The sequence below is a fragment of the Orussus abietinus genome, unplaced genomic scaffold (genome assembly GCF_000612105.2).
Source record: "Orussus abietinus isolate OABI.00-Male unplaced genomic scaffold, Oabi_2.0 scaffold42, whole genome shotgun sequence".
Classification (NCBI taxonomy): Eukaryota; Metazoa; Arthropoda; class Insecta; order Hymenoptera; family Orussidae; genus Orussus; species Orussus abietinus.
The window spans coordinates 1347-16207 of record NW_019394787.1 but is presented as its reverse complement, the minus strand read 5'-3'; the positions used below and the strand labels follow the sequence as shown (position 1 = coordinate 16207).

The 14861-nt window shown below is 39.9% G+C and overlaps 4 protein-coding genes across 6 annotated transcripts; 2 read left to right on the top strand and 2 right to left on the bottom strand.

Annotated features, from left to right (window-relative positions):
- Positions 1–6534: 6534 nt before the first annotated feature.
- Positions 6535–8612, top strand: LOC105697294 (serine--tRNA ligase, cytoplasmic). The gene is made up of 5 exons (XM_012420489.2): positions 6535–6996; positions 7096–7380; positions 7468–7689; positions 7762–8018; positions 8092–8612. Exons 1-5 carry the CDS (start codon positions 6535–6537, stop codon positions 8345–8347), a joined length of 1482 nt encoding a protein of 493 aa, XP_012275912.1. The 3' UTR covers positions 8348–8612.
- LOC105697295 (dnaJ homolog subfamily C member 17) lies at positions 8470–10615 on the bottom strand. Its single transcript, XM_012420490.1, has 8 exons — positions 10542–10615; positions 10156–10343; positions 9935–10063; positions 9526–9696; positions 9246–9452; positions 9095–9175; positions 8810–9019; positions 8470–8738 (listed from the first exon to the last, which is right to left on the bottom strand). Exons 2-8 carry the CDS (start codon positions 10222–10224, stop codon positions 8622–8624), a joined length of 984 nt encoding a protein of 327 aa, XP_012275913.1. The 5' UTR covers positions 10225–10343; positions 10542–10615; the 3' UTR covers positions 8470–8621.
- Positions 10616–10647: 32 nt separating this feature from the next.
- Positions 10648–13220, top strand: LOC105697292 (4-coumarate--CoA ligase 1). 2 transcript variants are annotated; one of them, XR_001103814.2, is made up of 7 exons: positions 10648–10994; positions 11080–11879; positions 11975–12147; positions 12214–12621; positions 12688–12809; positions 12903–12988; positions 13080–13220. XR_001103814.2 is itself a non-coding variant. In XM_012420488.2 (5 exons), the coding sequence occupies exons 1-5, from the start codon at positions 10875–10877 to the stop codon at positions 12807–12809; spliced, it is 1623 nt and encodes a 540-aa protein (XP_012275911.1). In that variant the 5' UTR covers positions 10648–10874; the 3' UTR covers positions 12810–12902. The 2 variants fall into 2 exon arrangements, 1 of the variants encoding a protein (XP_012275911.1); XM_012420488.2 differs by lacking the exons at positions 12903–12988; positions 13080–13220 and having other exon boundaries at positions 12688–12902.
- LOC105697296 (3'(2'),5'-bisphosphate nucleotidase 1) lies at positions 12995–14536 on the bottom strand. 2 transcript variants are annotated; one of them, XM_012420493.2, is made up of 5 exons: positions 14382–14536; positions 13842–14263; positions 13545–13764; positions 13381–13465; positions 12995–13308 (listed from the first exon to the last, which is right to left on the bottom strand). In XM_012420493.2, exons 2-5 carry the CDS (start codon positions 14197–14199, stop codon positions 13054–13056), a joined length of 918 nt encoding a protein of 305 aa, XP_012275916.1. In that variant the 5' UTR covers positions 14200–14263; positions 14382–14536; the 3' UTR covers positions 12995–13053. The 2 variants fall into 2 exon arrangements, with proteins under 2 accessions (XP_012275916.1, XP_012275914.1); XM_012420491.2 differs by having other exon boundaries at positions 13842–14536.
- Positions 14537–14861: the final 325 nt, after the last annotated feature.

The following is a 14861-nucleotide window of genomic DNA, read 5'->3' as shown; positions in this document are numbered from 1 at the left end:
ACCCTCGCACTCACCCTCTGCCACCCCCTGGAACCCCTGAAACCCTCGACGACCCTCTGCCGACCCCGGACACAACCCTTTCACCGCCAGTCCGAATCCGCGTCCCTCTTCTGCGCCGAGTCTTCCCTGATCCACAGGTGCCCAGATTCCTCGTTTCTCAAAAGGTCTCGGTAATACCTACCACCACCTGATTTCATTTGTCTAACCCCTTCTTGCACCTACACCTATAAAATAATATCCTGGAATTATTTAAAGGCCTAGACAAAGATGCAGAAGAATCGGAGTTCCCGGTCCCAACGTTCAATTTTATCTATTGCTATCAAACTCATAATATCAGGCTTACATTAATTAATCAAGGTACTGGATGGATATTTCGAGTTACTCGAATTTCCTGACACCCTGGGGATCCACAGGAGCAGATAAAGGTGAACTCTTTCGTGCCGGAAGGCTTCATCCTGCGAAATACACATTCGCAATATGAGCGGCGCAAAGCCGAATTTTTTTTCTTGAGCTCCATATCATCCCTGTGTGCCGGAAATGTTAATAACTTTAGGGCTCATTGTCCGGAACGTGATACCCGCCGCGTAGAATCTCCAGACGGGGCTGTGGGAGCTTTTCCCAGGGAAGAAGCTCCGAAACGTTCCGCTGGAAAAGACGAATGCCGACATAATATGGGATAATTGGATGGACCGGGAGATACGTGTTTCTGGACGGATGCCTCACACCGTGCCCGTTAACTTCAAAAATATCATTACTGCCCCGAACAAGGGATGATCCTTTCGACATCGGTCCTTACCCCTTGTCGGATTACCTCACGTCTCGCCCCAAAGTGCGCCTCGAGCTTTCAGACACGTGTAGTTCCCGACGAGAAAGATTTTTAAATAATTCTACTACTGAATGCGGCATCCATTTTACGCATTACACGTTTATAGACGTTTAATGAAGGAAGAAACTGACAAGGGGTAGACTGAATTCCGGGGTTCCCACGAATGAGTGGCATTTTCGGAGCTCTTTACGCGGCATTACGCGTTTACCGAGACGCATCTCGCCCCCTCCAAGATGCCTCCTAGTTTTCTCACGCCTCGTTGGAAGCGAAAGTCAACCTTCCCCTATTATTCTTCGATTATCAGCCCTTCACGTGTCACACGCAACACTGCCGCAAAATCCACAACTCAATCTCGCGGGCACTCGGAACGAAACGCGTGGGTGGGGACCGTCTTGGGGGGAATAGAAAAAAAGGCCGAAAATTTGGGAATCCTTAAGGTGATATGAAAGTAGCGTCAAGAAGGTCTCGATAGCGAAACTTGGTGTACCGAATCGTTTCAAACTTTACAATATGAATGAATGGAGGGTGTAAGGAAGGTCCCGACATCCCTGAAATTGCAATTTATTTATAGACACTTTTAAAATTTGTTTTAAAAAATTAAATTTCATCGTGATCAGGACCTACCTTAAGGTCTCCGTATCCACGTGGCAAAGTTTGAAACGATTCGGTACACCCAGTTCAGAGGAAAGGTTCACAAACGATTGACCCTTCGGATGGCACTTCCATATCACCTTAGGACCTTAAAATGTCCTCCGTCAGGACTTAGCCGACTATCTGATTAAGTCATTGTATGTTGCTAACGGATTATTAATTTTTTTCCTTTTTTTCTCATAATTTGTTTGACAATCTGAACTCCTGATTAAAGAGCACGACGCAGAGAGGAGCGAGAAGCATTTAATACTCTTCCCCGGGAAAGATTTTATTAAGTAGTTATAAAGGAAGCCGAGGAGTAGTCGGAGTTTATTTTTGAATGCGAATCCACTCTTTGAGAAACCCAATTGTTCCTTTCTCTGGGAGGGAGAGCTCGAAGGAAGCGGGACGTCTCGTCGACGGAAGTCGCGTAATGGGATTACGCGGTTTCGGAGGGTGCCTGGCGACATTACGATAATTCCATGTTTGTCAAAATAATATTTCCTTTATAAACAAATCGATACTCATCCGAGGCGGCGTCGGCCCCGTCTCGGGGAAAAATGTCGGGCTCTGCGTTTCTTCCCTCGTCTCTTTTCACAGAACCTTCCGTTTCGCCCCCTCTGCGTCTAGTTATTACCTTTTAACAACACCACGAGTCATTTGAACTGCATTATTCCCATCTAAATGGCCGCTTCTATATCCAACCGTGAAACCCTCTTTCTGCGAATCGCTGAAAACAGTAGAATAATTTTAATTAATCGATCCTCTTCGTCGATCATCTCGTTAAATAATTTTCTTTCATATTTATGTGGCCATGTCTAGATATGTTGTGGACAATAAATCATAAAAAGTGAGGAGAAGGTTCCAGTTGAGTAACGACGAATACGACTCCAGTGAATTTCCGGATTTGCAAATCCGTTTATAACCTCCCCGTTCGGTTAGCCCCGACCCGCAGCGACAAATCGATCGATTTGTCGATTATTAACTTATTTCTTGTCAGTTCCACGGCGAGACGGTGACAGAATCGGAGGGTAGGATTTCCGCGCCCTTGAAAAATGAAACGCAAGGTACCCTCGAAGAGAACTATTTTCACCTACACGGATTAGTATTTTTCGGAAATAAAAATCCGAAAGAGTGTTAGAAAAAGCCTCCAGTTAAGGCAATAGCGAAGAGAACTATTAATTGAATCCGCAAACGCGTCTTTCCTTTCAAATGCGATTCGCATGTATAAGACAGCTCTCGAATCGATATCGTCTTGGATTTATTGCCGGCTATGTAGGTCCCCGTAATTCTCAGTTTTAACCCCAGCACTGTACCATGTAAAGACCATTTCCCTCGGTGACGGTCTCGAGATTTGTTTCATTGACCCATTTAAGAAAAATCTCCTCCGGATTGACTGCTCTCCACGACCTCGATGTTTCAGCCTCTCCTTGTATTCGAGAACAAATACGGAGTATAAAAATCGATTGAAATTCGAGGCGTTACTCGGGTAATAAAACATGTTCCCAAGGTGGGGAGAAAAGACTGTCGACTGTGAAATTCAATGAACGGTCATTGATTCCCACCAGGGAGCCCGTTTGAGGCAGCTATCAGTACCGTCCAATCGTTAAGGACGAACGAGCTAATTTCTGGAAACTCTCTCACCAAGGGAATCGGAGAAACACCGTTAACTCGATTTTCCGGGCGATCATCGCTTCTGGTACTTGAGATTGCACCAACCACTCTGAGACTGGTAAGTGCTCTACATGAACTCGGTGTCAATTGACTTCCCCCTGAAGACTACCTCAGGTATACCCTCGACTGCGGAGTCCTGCGAGTCGACGATCGATATTAATAACGTTAATAGAAAAGTATATCAAATTAATAGGACCAAATTCCTAAAGCAACCGGCACCGATAAGAGCACGTTAAAGGGTGTGGAGTAAAGCGTAATCCTGCTCGTTAGAGGAGCTCTGATAATTACGCTGCTTGCAGAAGGCAAGTTCATGAAGCGACGCCGACGACTCGCGTGTCTGTACAATTGTTTCAATTATTTCGAGAACGAAGACGAAACTCCTGAACGAGCCTCGGCTCGGCGAACAGCTGATTTCGGAAACTTTCCAAAGTTTTAGTCGGTGGTTTAATCCGAGAACATAGCAGCCATAGTCCGCACCCTGAAGTCATTTAACGCGTCGCGTATCGTAGAATGGCTAGTCATGTCGATTGTTCTAACTAGACCCGTACAATGCGCTATAAATCATTCTCCGAAAAAGTGCGTCGATTCAACAAGAACTAGGAGACCGTGGAACCTGCTAGTCAGGGTCTAGCAAATCAATTTTACGAAATTCGATACAAAATTAAGCCCTACCCAATTGAAAGTTAAATTAAATCTTAAGTATAATGGTACATTCGGTCACGTCTTAAGATTAGAATGGTTAATAACCGAGCCAAAGTGCACGGAAATCGCGAAAGAGTTCTTTGCACCCGCAATTCGCCAGGTCCATGTCACGGTTTTCAGGCAAATTTCGAGGGGTGATCGTCCTGCAATTAATGCGTCCCATGGCTATTAGAGCATGCCCGGCGATGCACTCTCGGGTCAATTAGAGCCATTTGTCCCGGAAAAAAAAAACGGCCAGGGAAGGTCGAGTAACCAAAAAGAAAAACAGCCGGACGGTCCAGCAGGAATTTTCGAAATTTGTTCGCGGGGCCTCCAAGGTGCTGAGACATTTCCCGTGATTTTTCCCAAGCCCCGTCATCGGCAATCAGTAACGATTGGGATCGCCCCGTAATTTATCCGTCCCCTGGCTATTAGTGGAGCATGCCCGGCGGTACACTCTTGGCGCAATTAGAGCCATTTGTGAGCCTCGGCGAGTACCTGAGGCGAGAATCGCGAATCCGGAAGCGAGGCATCTCACGTTCGCCCTTCGACGTTCCTTAATTCTTCAAAAAATCTTATAGTTTCCTCAAATCGACTCTATTTAGAAATGACTTCCTAAAAGAGAAATCCACCTTTCGGGAAGGTCGATCACGTGGGATTCCATCTTTTTCAAATCTGTCAGGTTTCTCGAGTTCGCCCAAGAGCCTCCCGATAAATCGCGCTTACCCGAGAAAGCCCAACATCGTTTCGTCCGACTTTAATGCAATTAGAACTTTTTTAATCGTCTCGTTAATGAGATGTTTCGGTTTGGCTCGGACGAGCGCGGAACTATCCTATCGGCCATTCCTAAGAGTAAGAAACTCGGTGTCGATTGTTAACGACAGTTAGAATTAAAGGACTCCCTTCCCTCGGGGACTGCTAGTCGACTCGAATAACGTGGCAATTAAAATGTATAAAATCGAGTCTCCAAGATTTCTTTACTCGGCGTGCACCCTTAACGAGAATACGTCGGGCAGAGGCGAGCGAGTTAGCCGCTTAATTCTGGAGTTATTGTAGCAACAATTGAAGCGCAGGGCGTACGTTGTAACTACGTAAACGTTACACGCCGTAGTAATTTCCATGCCAGGCAGGACCTCGTGGAAACCCTTCAAACGTTCTCCTCGTGTAGATACTGAAAACCAGGAACACTTCCACGAGGGCATAGCGATGCGCCATATGTCGTGGCGAGCTGCGGAATGGCTCCATAAAATCCTCCAACCTGCATCAAAATTTCACCGCCCATGTCAAATTCGTTAATCGTTTCATCCCTGGCGAGTTTAAATCAATCCAAACGAGCGAAGTCAGCCTTCAATCTGCGGGTGGAAAAGGAAATTAATTTACCTTGAAAATAGATTGAAATTGGATTACCATTAAAGAAAAATGTATTATAATTTACCTCGAGGAGTGATATTAAAATTAATTCCACCAAGTATGGATAACGTTTCGACGTGTCGACTTACGTTTGTACACTGAGAAAAACCGATGTCATTGAACCAATGAAATACTTCGTTAATTCCAAGATGAATGATTTGACTTCAATAAATTGTCATAATTCCGAATTTTTCCGAACATTCGTTGTATCCAATTTATTCGAGTTTATTTGAATCAAATAGTTATTCTTTGAAGTAACTAAATACTTCTTTGGTACTATTCAATGAAATATTTCTTTGGCTCAATGAGTTTTTTTTTTTTCCAAGGTATACAGGGTGGACTTGTTCGTCTATATTTCTACGGTTCCTCTTCTCTGCCCTCATGCACTGATTTATACGGAATTTTTCGAGGCGATCCGCAGTACTTGTTCCGCTCCTCGAAATTGCAGGAGGGATCGATAATGCGAGTCTGTATTTTCGCGTCAAGCGTTTACGATCCTCCTGCTTTACGATGTTATCTCGATTTTTTCCCGCCTGCAAAAAAAGGGCAGAATACGGACGCCGCATGAGTGGGAAAGCAATAAAAAGCGAACAAATCGTCCCCCGGCATTACCGAAATTAAAACTAAGCTATTTGATCGAGTGTAACCCGGGGAGATTCATGATCGTGGCCAGTTAATTAATTTTATTAGAGCGCACCGCAACGAACCACCACCGAGAATAACTTCTCTTGTAAATTCCGATAATCATGCGAGTTTCATTCGAAACGATGAAAAACCACTGATAAATCTTGGGTACCTGCGGAGAGAAATGCATTGAATAGTGAAATAATGTTTAATACGATTCGCAGTAAGTCACTTATCGGCGTAAATCTACTAATCGATCGAAGGAGATAAACCTTCTCTGCTGCAATTCACAATTTTAATCGGAATACAGAGAATAGACCCTAAAGAATGCAAGAATAGAGACTAAATGCCTCGTCCATAAATTCGTTCTAAAAGAGTAAAAAAAGCTCATTGTATCTACTTTTACTCTGCGATACCGTTAACGAATTCGTAATCGATGAAATGTAGAGCTTTACTTGCTCGAGAACTGAATGGCAATATATAAAATGGGACTTGAATTGACCTCGCTTCGACCGCACCGCCTCTAACGGCCATATTCCGAATCTCTCCCTAACCTCACTTCCCCTTCTACGTTGTTACATCCTCCCGGCAGAGAGTGACGCATTCCACGTGGTTTGGTGCAGTCGGTTGCAGTCGTGGAACTCAAATCGAGTTGTCAAGTGTTAAACTGGTAGAACATCAGCAAGAAAATGGTGTTGGACTTGGATTTATTCCGCGAAGACAAGGGTTTCGACCCGGCCAAGGTCCGGGAAAACCAAACGAAGCGGTTTCAAGATGTCAAACTCGTTGACACCGTCATCGAGAAGGACAAGTACTGGAGACAGCTTCGGCACCGCGCGGACAATTTAAATAAATTAAAGAATCTCTGCAGCAAGGAAATCGGGGAAAAGATGAGAAAGAAGGAACCGTGCGGAGAAGACGAGTCCGTACCAGCTGAGATCTCGACTAACCTAGATGATCTTACTTCAGATGACCTCAAACCCTTAACGGTTACCCTAATTAAAAAGATTAGAGCATTAATAGAGGATGCCATCGTCTCCAATAGCCAAGATTTAACGAAAACTGAATTGGATCGAAACGCTGCACTTAGGGAGGTTGGCAATCATTTGCACGAGTCAGTACCTGTAAGCAACGACGAAGATGAGAATAAGGTATGATGCAATCTATGTAATAATTTTTAAATCGTTTGGTTTTGTTGCACTTCGTTAAGCGTAACCTACTGTTTATCTGGTTTTCATAATTCTCTCAAGGTGGAAAGAACCTTTGGGGATTGCAGGCAGAAGAAAAAGTATTCACATGTGGATTTAATTCATATGATCGATGGGATGGATGGAGAACGTGGTACGGCGGTATCGGGTGGCAGAGGCTACTTTTTAACTGGGCCAGCTGTTTTCCTACAACATGCACTCATTCAACTCGCCCTTAGGAAGCTTTACGATAAAGGCTATAAACCACTTTATACTCCATTTTTCATGCGGAAGGATGCCATGCAGGAAGTTGCACAATTATCACAATTTGATGAAGAATTATACAAGGTTTAATAGATATACAAATTGGGAGTTCCTCAATTTATATTATTAATTATTATTTAATAAGATTAAGTAATGAATGTAATATTTCAGGTCATTGGGAAAGGTAGTGAAAAGGGAGATGAGAAAGAGATTGATGAAAAGTATTTGATTGCTACTTCAGAGCAACCAATCGCTGCTTTCCATCGCAATGAATGGATTGCTGAGAATGTTCTACCAATTAAATATGCTGGTCTGTCGACGTGTTTCAGACAAGAAGTAGGCTCGCATGGTCGAGACACCAGAGGCATTTTTAGGGTTCACCAGTTTGAGAAGGTAAATTGAAATCATATTTAAAAAATCCAGCCTTTAGCTTAACTTATATGAGTGGAATCAATACATAAATAGGTGGAGCAATTCTGTCTTACTTCCCCTCATGACAATAAATCATGGGAAATGATGGAAGAAATGATCCAAAATGCTGAAGAATTTTATCAGGAGCTCAATATTCCATATCGAGTGATTAATATTGTATCTGGGGCTCTAAATCATGCAGCTTCCAAGAAGCTTGATTTGGAAGCTTGGTTTCCAGGCTCAGGAGCCTTTAGGGAACTTGTTTCATGCAGCAACTGTTTAGATTACCAAGCTAGGCGGTTATTAGTCAGGTCTGTTAATAGGCAATATAAAATAACTAATGTAAATGGATGATACGATACAAATTCGAATTCTGAATTTTAGGTATGGGCAGACTAAGAAAATGAATGCAACTACCGAATACGTTCACATGTTAAATGCCACAATGTGTGCAGTGACTCGTGTCATCTGTGCCATTCTTGAAGTTAATCAGACAGAGACAGGAATCACAGTGCCCAAAGCATTAGCATTGTTTATGCCTACACAATATCAAGAAGATATACCTTTTGTTAAATCTGCACCTATTGATGAAGCAGAAACGAAGAAGCAAAAGAAGCAAAAAGAAAACATGACTAAATGAGCGAAGAATCAATGACTAGTGTCTAAATAACCTATTCCGGCACAACTTGATGTCTTATACAAGTGATCTTAATGATCGATGAATACTTTGCTTGGGCATTCTGAAATTATTCACAGCATACATGGCATTTAAATAAGTTTATTATAAAAATATGTCTTGTTGCTTTACTTTTTTTTAAGCAACAACCACGACTTTGGTGTCTCTGCTAGATGAGATACACACTTTCTTACAATTTTCAATAATACATTAAGAACCAGTATTGTCATCCAATTTGTCAAGTTCCCTCCTCAGCTCTTAACTCTTCCAATAATCGTTTCCTTTCCTGGGCTCTCCTCATATTATCAAGGACTGATGTTTCAAATTGTGCATCTGTCATTTTAGGTTGAGTACGCTATAAAAAAAAAAAGATTATTTACTTTTGAATATACTTTTGAACATATCATGGATCTCTACTGTACTTACGAATATATCGGGCGCTGATGCAAAACTAAGGAAACTACAAGTTTTTGGCTCATTTGTATCAAATGCTGAAGGAAACAATCGTTTATTTTGTTGAGAATTACTGCCACTAGTTTCAGTTGCACTACGTTTCGTCTTTTTTTCTGCCTGTCCCATTAGCTCAAGAACCAGGGGATTTTGCGCGAGACCACTTTCAATTTGTGCTGCCATTTCCTGAAGAATAAAGAGCATAACGGTCAGTAAATATGTCAATTTCTAGAATAAAAAAATAAGTCTTTAGATATTTACTGCTGCAGTAGCTTCCTTATATTCAACCAGAGCACGTCCGTTTTTATTCGATGAGATCACAAGAGCTCCGATATCCCCATACTGAAAATTATTCTTGGCGTAAATATTTTGAGTTTTATTTCAGAAAATGTCTACATTGAAAATAGTTTACCTTAGATAACATTCTGTGCAGAACATCGTAATTGTATCCACCATTCTCCGAATCATCTTTTGCAACTTTCCACTTTAATTTAATTCTACAATCTGTTGGTGCAGACTTATTGTGGCCATGTAATTGCTCAAAAATTTTCTGGCGCACAAAAGCAACTTCTTCTTCTACTTGTTTGGAGCCTTCTTTTTGCAACCTTTCTATTTCAGCCTGTAACACATATTTATTATACCAGAAAAATTCTTGAAGACAGACCAACACATGCTATATCTCAAATACAAACCTTAAGTCTATCTTCGTCACTTTTACCACTATATCCCCCACCTTGCTGACTGAGTCTATAGGCTTCTTCTCTTGCCTCTAGATCTTCTTTAAACTTTCTACGTTTTGAGTCTAATTCTCTGACTCTTAATTTAGCTTGACATCTTGCATGTAAAACTTTATCATATGCGGCCTAAATATAAACAAAATATTAACAATATATCTATACATAACTGTTTGAGTGCCAGGAGCCATTGCAAAAATCTTACCGAACAGTGCCGAGCAGCACGATCATGTTGCTTACTCTTGTAGCTATTGAGTGCTTCTTAGCTCAATGTAGTGGCACTTTTCGGTATAATGTCTGAACAGGGCAATCACTCGGGTCACTCAAACTATTAAAGAAGAAATATAATAAAATATAGATAAATCACCCTTGCAGATTCATCAATCAATATTTCCAAAGCTCTGGATAATTCGTGGAACAACTCCCCTGCTTTTGGGTTATCCGGATTCTTGTCCGGATGGCACGTAAGCGCTTTTTTCCGGTACGCTGTCTTTATCTGAAGGCACAACAAATAATATAATAATGTATTTTTCTAACCTCAAAATAATGCAAACAGTTAAGTTTGTTAAAGCGAGGACGTTTACTTACCTCCTTCACAGAAGCTGTAGGTGATGCACCTATCAGCTGATACAAATCCAAATTCATAAGATCATCCATAATTAATGATCAAATTTAAAATATTTACAACCAGAGATGAGTCGGGAGCAAGTCGTGTCTGTGAGCAGAGAGAAGAATCTAGGAAACTTCCATCTTGTCACCTCCGTCGTACGATACGGCTAGAATTCGAAAATTCCCGGTAACATAAAATTGGAGAAGGTAGAAAAATTCCTTAGAGGTGTGCACTATCCAATTGACAAATAGCTTTAAACATTGAGGAATATAAAATAATAAAGCTGACGTTACAGCCAACTGTATTGTTTATAAATAGTATGTAACGACTTTCTGTCGATAAATGTCAGTGAATAAGTGCTTACCGGCTCTACGGTAACTCTACCCAGCTCACCACACCTGACTGGATTCTACGTTTACCGACGTATCGCGCCTTTCGGCTTATCAGTTACTGAGAGGATAGCACCGCGCAATAGTTACGAAGTAGGGGTCGTGGCTGCTCTTATCTTTCTGCTATTACAATACAGATAGATAATTCTTCAAATTGACTAGTCATTAAAAATGAATCACTGTATTGATGTAACAGTAATGTAATCCGTGCTAAAAACTAATTCTTTTTATAAAGAATACAACTGCTCAAAACAACTAATACAATTGGAAAGACCAGGAAAAGATTTCATTTCTAACAGATTCATAAAATGAAGAACCAAACAAACATAATACATGGACCTCAAGATGTTTTAAATTTACCGAAAGATTTATCATTAGGACAATTGCTATTCGAGCAGTTAAGAATACACGGTTCTCGAGTCTCCCAGGTAAAAGATTTATTATTTTCGTTAACATTTTAGACCTTGTTTCGTTTATCATGGATAAGGAAAAAGAATTAATATTTGTTAACAGGTAGATGCAATTACAGGAGAAGAACTGACTTATGAACAAATTTTAGATCGTAGCATCAAACTGGCAATATATTTAAGACACGAAGGACTCGTGTCAAATGACTGCATCTCGATATGCAGTGAAAACAATTTAAATTTTTGTATACCAATGTGTGCTGCAAGTTATTTGGGTGTAACAATCAATACATTAAATCCACTATATACTGAATCAGAGTTCCAACACACATTGAACATTTCCAAGCCAAAAATTATTTTTGTCTCAAGAGTATCACTGAAATCTATACAGAGTATTACAAAAGATTTCTCATGGAAGCCAAAACTAATTTTATTTTTTAAATCAAATGATGTTAACTTACCTAACATATATGACATCGTATCGAATATTAAAGATGCAGATAAAAATACATTACAAATTTGCAAGATTGATGTAACCACTCATGTTGCAGTAATACTTAATTCTAGTGGAACTTCAGGACTTCCTAAAGGAGTTATGTTGACAGACAAGAACTTGTTAGCTGTTATCAAAAGTCTTGGCAATCCATCATATGGGTTTCCACAGAACGACGTAGTCACATTGGGACTTTTACCACTCTTTCATAGTTATGCATTCATTACATCTATTATGAAATTAGTAATTGGAATAAAAACAGTGTTGTTACCACGTTTTGAAGAAGAAACGTTTTTAAAAGTTATAGAGCGGTACAGAATACAATATCTATCTCTGGTGCCACCTTTAGTACTTTTCTTAGCTAAACATCCAATTGTTGATAAGTATGACCTATCCAGTGTAACTACAATAACGTAAGTCTGAAACCTTTTTTTAAGATTACCGTAATGTAATGTTTTTGACTTTTAACATGTCGGAACTTGTATATTACAAAACTGTTCAAGCATAGGTGTGGAGCAGCTCCGCTGTCTCAGGAAATTCAAAATACAGTTTCTAAACGATTGAACCTTAAAGAGATCAAACAAGGATATGGATTAACGGAAACAACATTAGCAGTTACTATTACTCCAAATTGTAAAAATAAACCTAATAGTATTGGACTGTTACTTCCGGGTGTATCGGGTAAGTTCCAATGCAGATAAAAAATTCCATGCTTGAACATTGCTTAAATTTTTCATCACTTTTTAGCCAAGGTTATACCAATAGACGATAATGACTCTAATACAGCATTACCCCCTAATTGCAAGGGTGAATTATGCTTCAAAGGAGATTTTATCATGAAGGGATATTGTGGGGATACTTCTTCCACGGCCGCAACCATTGATGAAGATGGTTGGCTACACACTGGGGACGTTGGCTATTATGACGAAGATGGTTACTTTTTTATAGTTGACAGACTAAAGGAATTAATTAAGTATAAAGGTTTCCAAGTACCACCAGCAGAATTAGAGGCAATCTTGTTGACACATTCAGGAATTAAAGATGCCGCTGTCATTGGCATTCCAGATGAAGAAGCAGGTGAATTGCCCATGGCTTTTGTTGTTTTACAACCAACCTCTAAAATAACAGCTGATGACATTATTAAATATGTTAATGGTAAGTCTTCAATGTACTATTGAGGAAAATTGTAAAGGAATATCTTATAAGCAACATGTTTTGCAGAACGTGTATCTAGTCACAAACGCTTGCGAGGAGGTGTTCGCTTTGTGGACAGTATTCCAAAAGCTCCTTCTGGGAAAATACTACGCCGAGTTTTGAGAAACCAAATAAAATCAAAATTATAGGTAAAATATATAAGGAGAAAGTAATCATTTCTATGCAAATTTACCATAATCATTAAATGTAATCATTACACTGATTAAAATACATTCCACAAGGTCATGACTATTACCATTGCCCAAAAAGAGCAGTCGAAATTATAGTGACCAAATTTAAATAAACCATCCAGTTTATAGTTTTACAAGTAAGTAAATTTATTTAATGTACTGCATTGTTTTATATTGTAATTTTAAACTATAGTCTAGATTTTCAAAAATTTCGTTTTACTTCATGAGGAATGCGGGAAATGTACCAATCGTGATCTTGGCCTGGAGCTGTTGCCAACACTCCACCACTATTAACTCGATTTGTTTCTGCATCATATGAATACGTTGCACCATGGATATCGGTTAACGTGCCTCCAGCAGCATGCAGAATAGCCTCTGGTGCACAGGTGTCCCACCTTTTGCAGCCTTTACTGGCAAACACATAGGCATGTGCTTTTCCTTCCAATAGGAGTACAACCTGCATTTGCAAATAAAGTTAAAACACAATATCAAATTGAACTAATTACTATGTTAGAATAATAAAATTTACTTTATGTCCTGCACCTCCAACACGGATAATGTCATCAGCTAGCATAGCATCAAGGGCTGCTTGTACAGTATTGTCTAAATGAGAGCTAGAAATGATTTTAAAAGTGAATATTATAATCTTAGAAAATTTATAAACAATTTCTAATTCACAAAATGCATAAATACCGTGTCGTAGTAATTATTCGTTTTCCTTCAGGTGGAAGTACTGCTTTAAAACCATGCACACCTACACCTTCAATACCCCATAAAGTTCGACCAAGCATTCCATTTTCTGAATTTTTGTAATATGGCTGATGAATTATACCTCCAACTGCTCGTTTTCCAATGGCTACTCCAACTAATATAGTTACATGTTCTACAAGCCCCTGTGCATATTCTGCCGTTCCTAAAACAATTAACATTAATTAACACCATAATTTCAAAGCGATGTACAAGGCAATAGAATATTAAAAATTGTAATACCATCAAGAGGATCCACCCAAACGCATACATCTTTAGCCTCAACAGTTTCTAGATGAGGTGGTAATTTCAATTTCAAAATCTCTGGATCCGCTTCAGTGTCAACCCAATCAAAAGGTACTTCGCAAACGCTTAAATCCTCTTCCCCAATTATTGAAATGGTTGGGAACTGATGCCTTAGGGATGTTACAATACATAGCTGTGCCGAGCGATCAGCTAAAGTTTGTAAATCATTATTACCTTTATCAACAATATTCAGTTCACCTTTGCTCATCACATCTCGAATGATTTTTCCCGCTCGAGTTACAACCGTCACGGAAGAGGCTACTATGCGTGTCAATAAAGATACATTTTGAGCCATTTTAAAAATAATACAGAAAATAGTTCTTGATAAACGTCTCTTCGTGTAGATGCCTGGAACTTGACTATTCGGAAGAACAAATACCGAGAGTCTTAACCAGAAATATAAACCTTTCCCTTGTGACGTTTGTGTTACAAGGTTGTCCAACAAGAAATATTCGTAAAAAAAGTTAGAAATCTTACGTTCAGGGTTATATCCGCGTTAATATCCACTAATCATAAATACAATCGATTTTCGGGGCGTACAGAATTGAACATGACAAAAATCGGGGACTTGAATGATCACGCCACATGGAAAATGTGTTTTCAAATCATCATATAATTAATGACGAATGTCCACTCACGTGCACTCACGTGTCTGCACGTATCCCAGGGTTGGGTAAGTATAATACGTCAATTAACATACGTTGGACATTTCAGGGTGTGCCATCTCGCGGACGCTCATGAAATTTTCTCAACGTTACCGACAACCTATGATAAAAGTGGTTCCATCTTTTGATAAGAAAATAATTTGCAGTATCATAATTTTATAAGTATGTATGTACATATATGGTTGGAAGCAGTGATGAGATGGGAGAATGTTTACGGGCAGGATCGTGCGATTGTGGGGACTGTCGAATATATTTCACCACTTTATCTATCGTTATTGCTTTATTATCACAG

What these genes read in the sequence shown, in the direction of transcription:
- LOC105697292 (XM_012420488.2), top strand. Translation starts at nt 10,875, where the DNA reads ATGAAGAACCAAACAAACATAATACATGGACCTCAAGATGTTTTAAAT. An exon ending in TCCAGTGTAACTACAATAAC is followed by an intron (nt 11,880 to 11,974) that starts GTAAGTCTGAAA and finishes GTTCAAGCATAG; the next exon opens with GTGTGGAGCAGCTCCGCTGT. An exon ending in GTTACTTCCGGGTGTATCGG is followed by an intron (nt 12,148 to 12,213) that starts GTAAGTTCCAAT and finishes ATCACTTTTTAG; the next exon opens with CCAAGGTTATACCAATAGAC.
- LOC105697294 (XM_012420489.2), top strand. Translation starts at nt 6,535, where the DNA reads ATGGTGTTGGACTTGGATTTATTCCGCGAAGACAAGGGTTTCGACCCG. An exon ending in GGGTTCACCAGTTTGAGAAG is followed by an intron (nt 7,690 to 7,761) that starts GTAAATTGAAAT and finishes ATACATAAATAG; the next exon opens with GTGGAGCAATTCTGTCTTAC. An exon ending in GCTAGGCGGTTATTAGTCAG is followed by an intron (nt 8,019 to 8,091) that starts GTCTGTTAATAG and finishes TCTGAATTTTAG; the next exon opens with GTATGGGCAGACTAAGAAAA.
- LOC105697295 (XM_012420490.1), bottom strand. Translation starts at nt 10,224, where the DNA reads ATGGATGATCTTATGAATTTGGATTTGTATCAGCTGATAGGTGCATCA. An exon ending in TGATTGATGAATCTGCAAGG is followed by an intron (nt 9,697 to 9,934) that starts GTGATTTATCTA and finishes GTTTATATTTAG; the next exon opens with GCCGCATATGATAAAGTTTT. An exon ending in ATAAGGAAGCTACTGCAGCA is followed by an intron (nt 9,020 to 9,094) that starts GTAAATATCTAA and finishes TTTATTCTTCAG; the next exon opens with GAAATGGCAGCACAAATTGA.
- LOC105697296 (XM_012420491.2), bottom strand. Translation starts at nt 14,199, where the DNA reads ATGGCTCAAAATGTATCTTTATTGACACGCATAGTAGCCTCTTCCGTG. An exon ending in CGAATAATTACTACGACACG is followed by an intron (nt 13,466 to 13,544) that starts GTATTTATGCAT and finishes AATCATTTCTAG; the next exon opens with CTCTCATTTAGACAATACTG. An exon ending in TTGGAGGTGCAGGACATAAA is followed by an intron (nt 13,309 to 13,380) that starts GTAAATTTTATT and finishes TTGCAAATGCAG; the next exon opens with GTTGTACTCCTATTGGAAGG.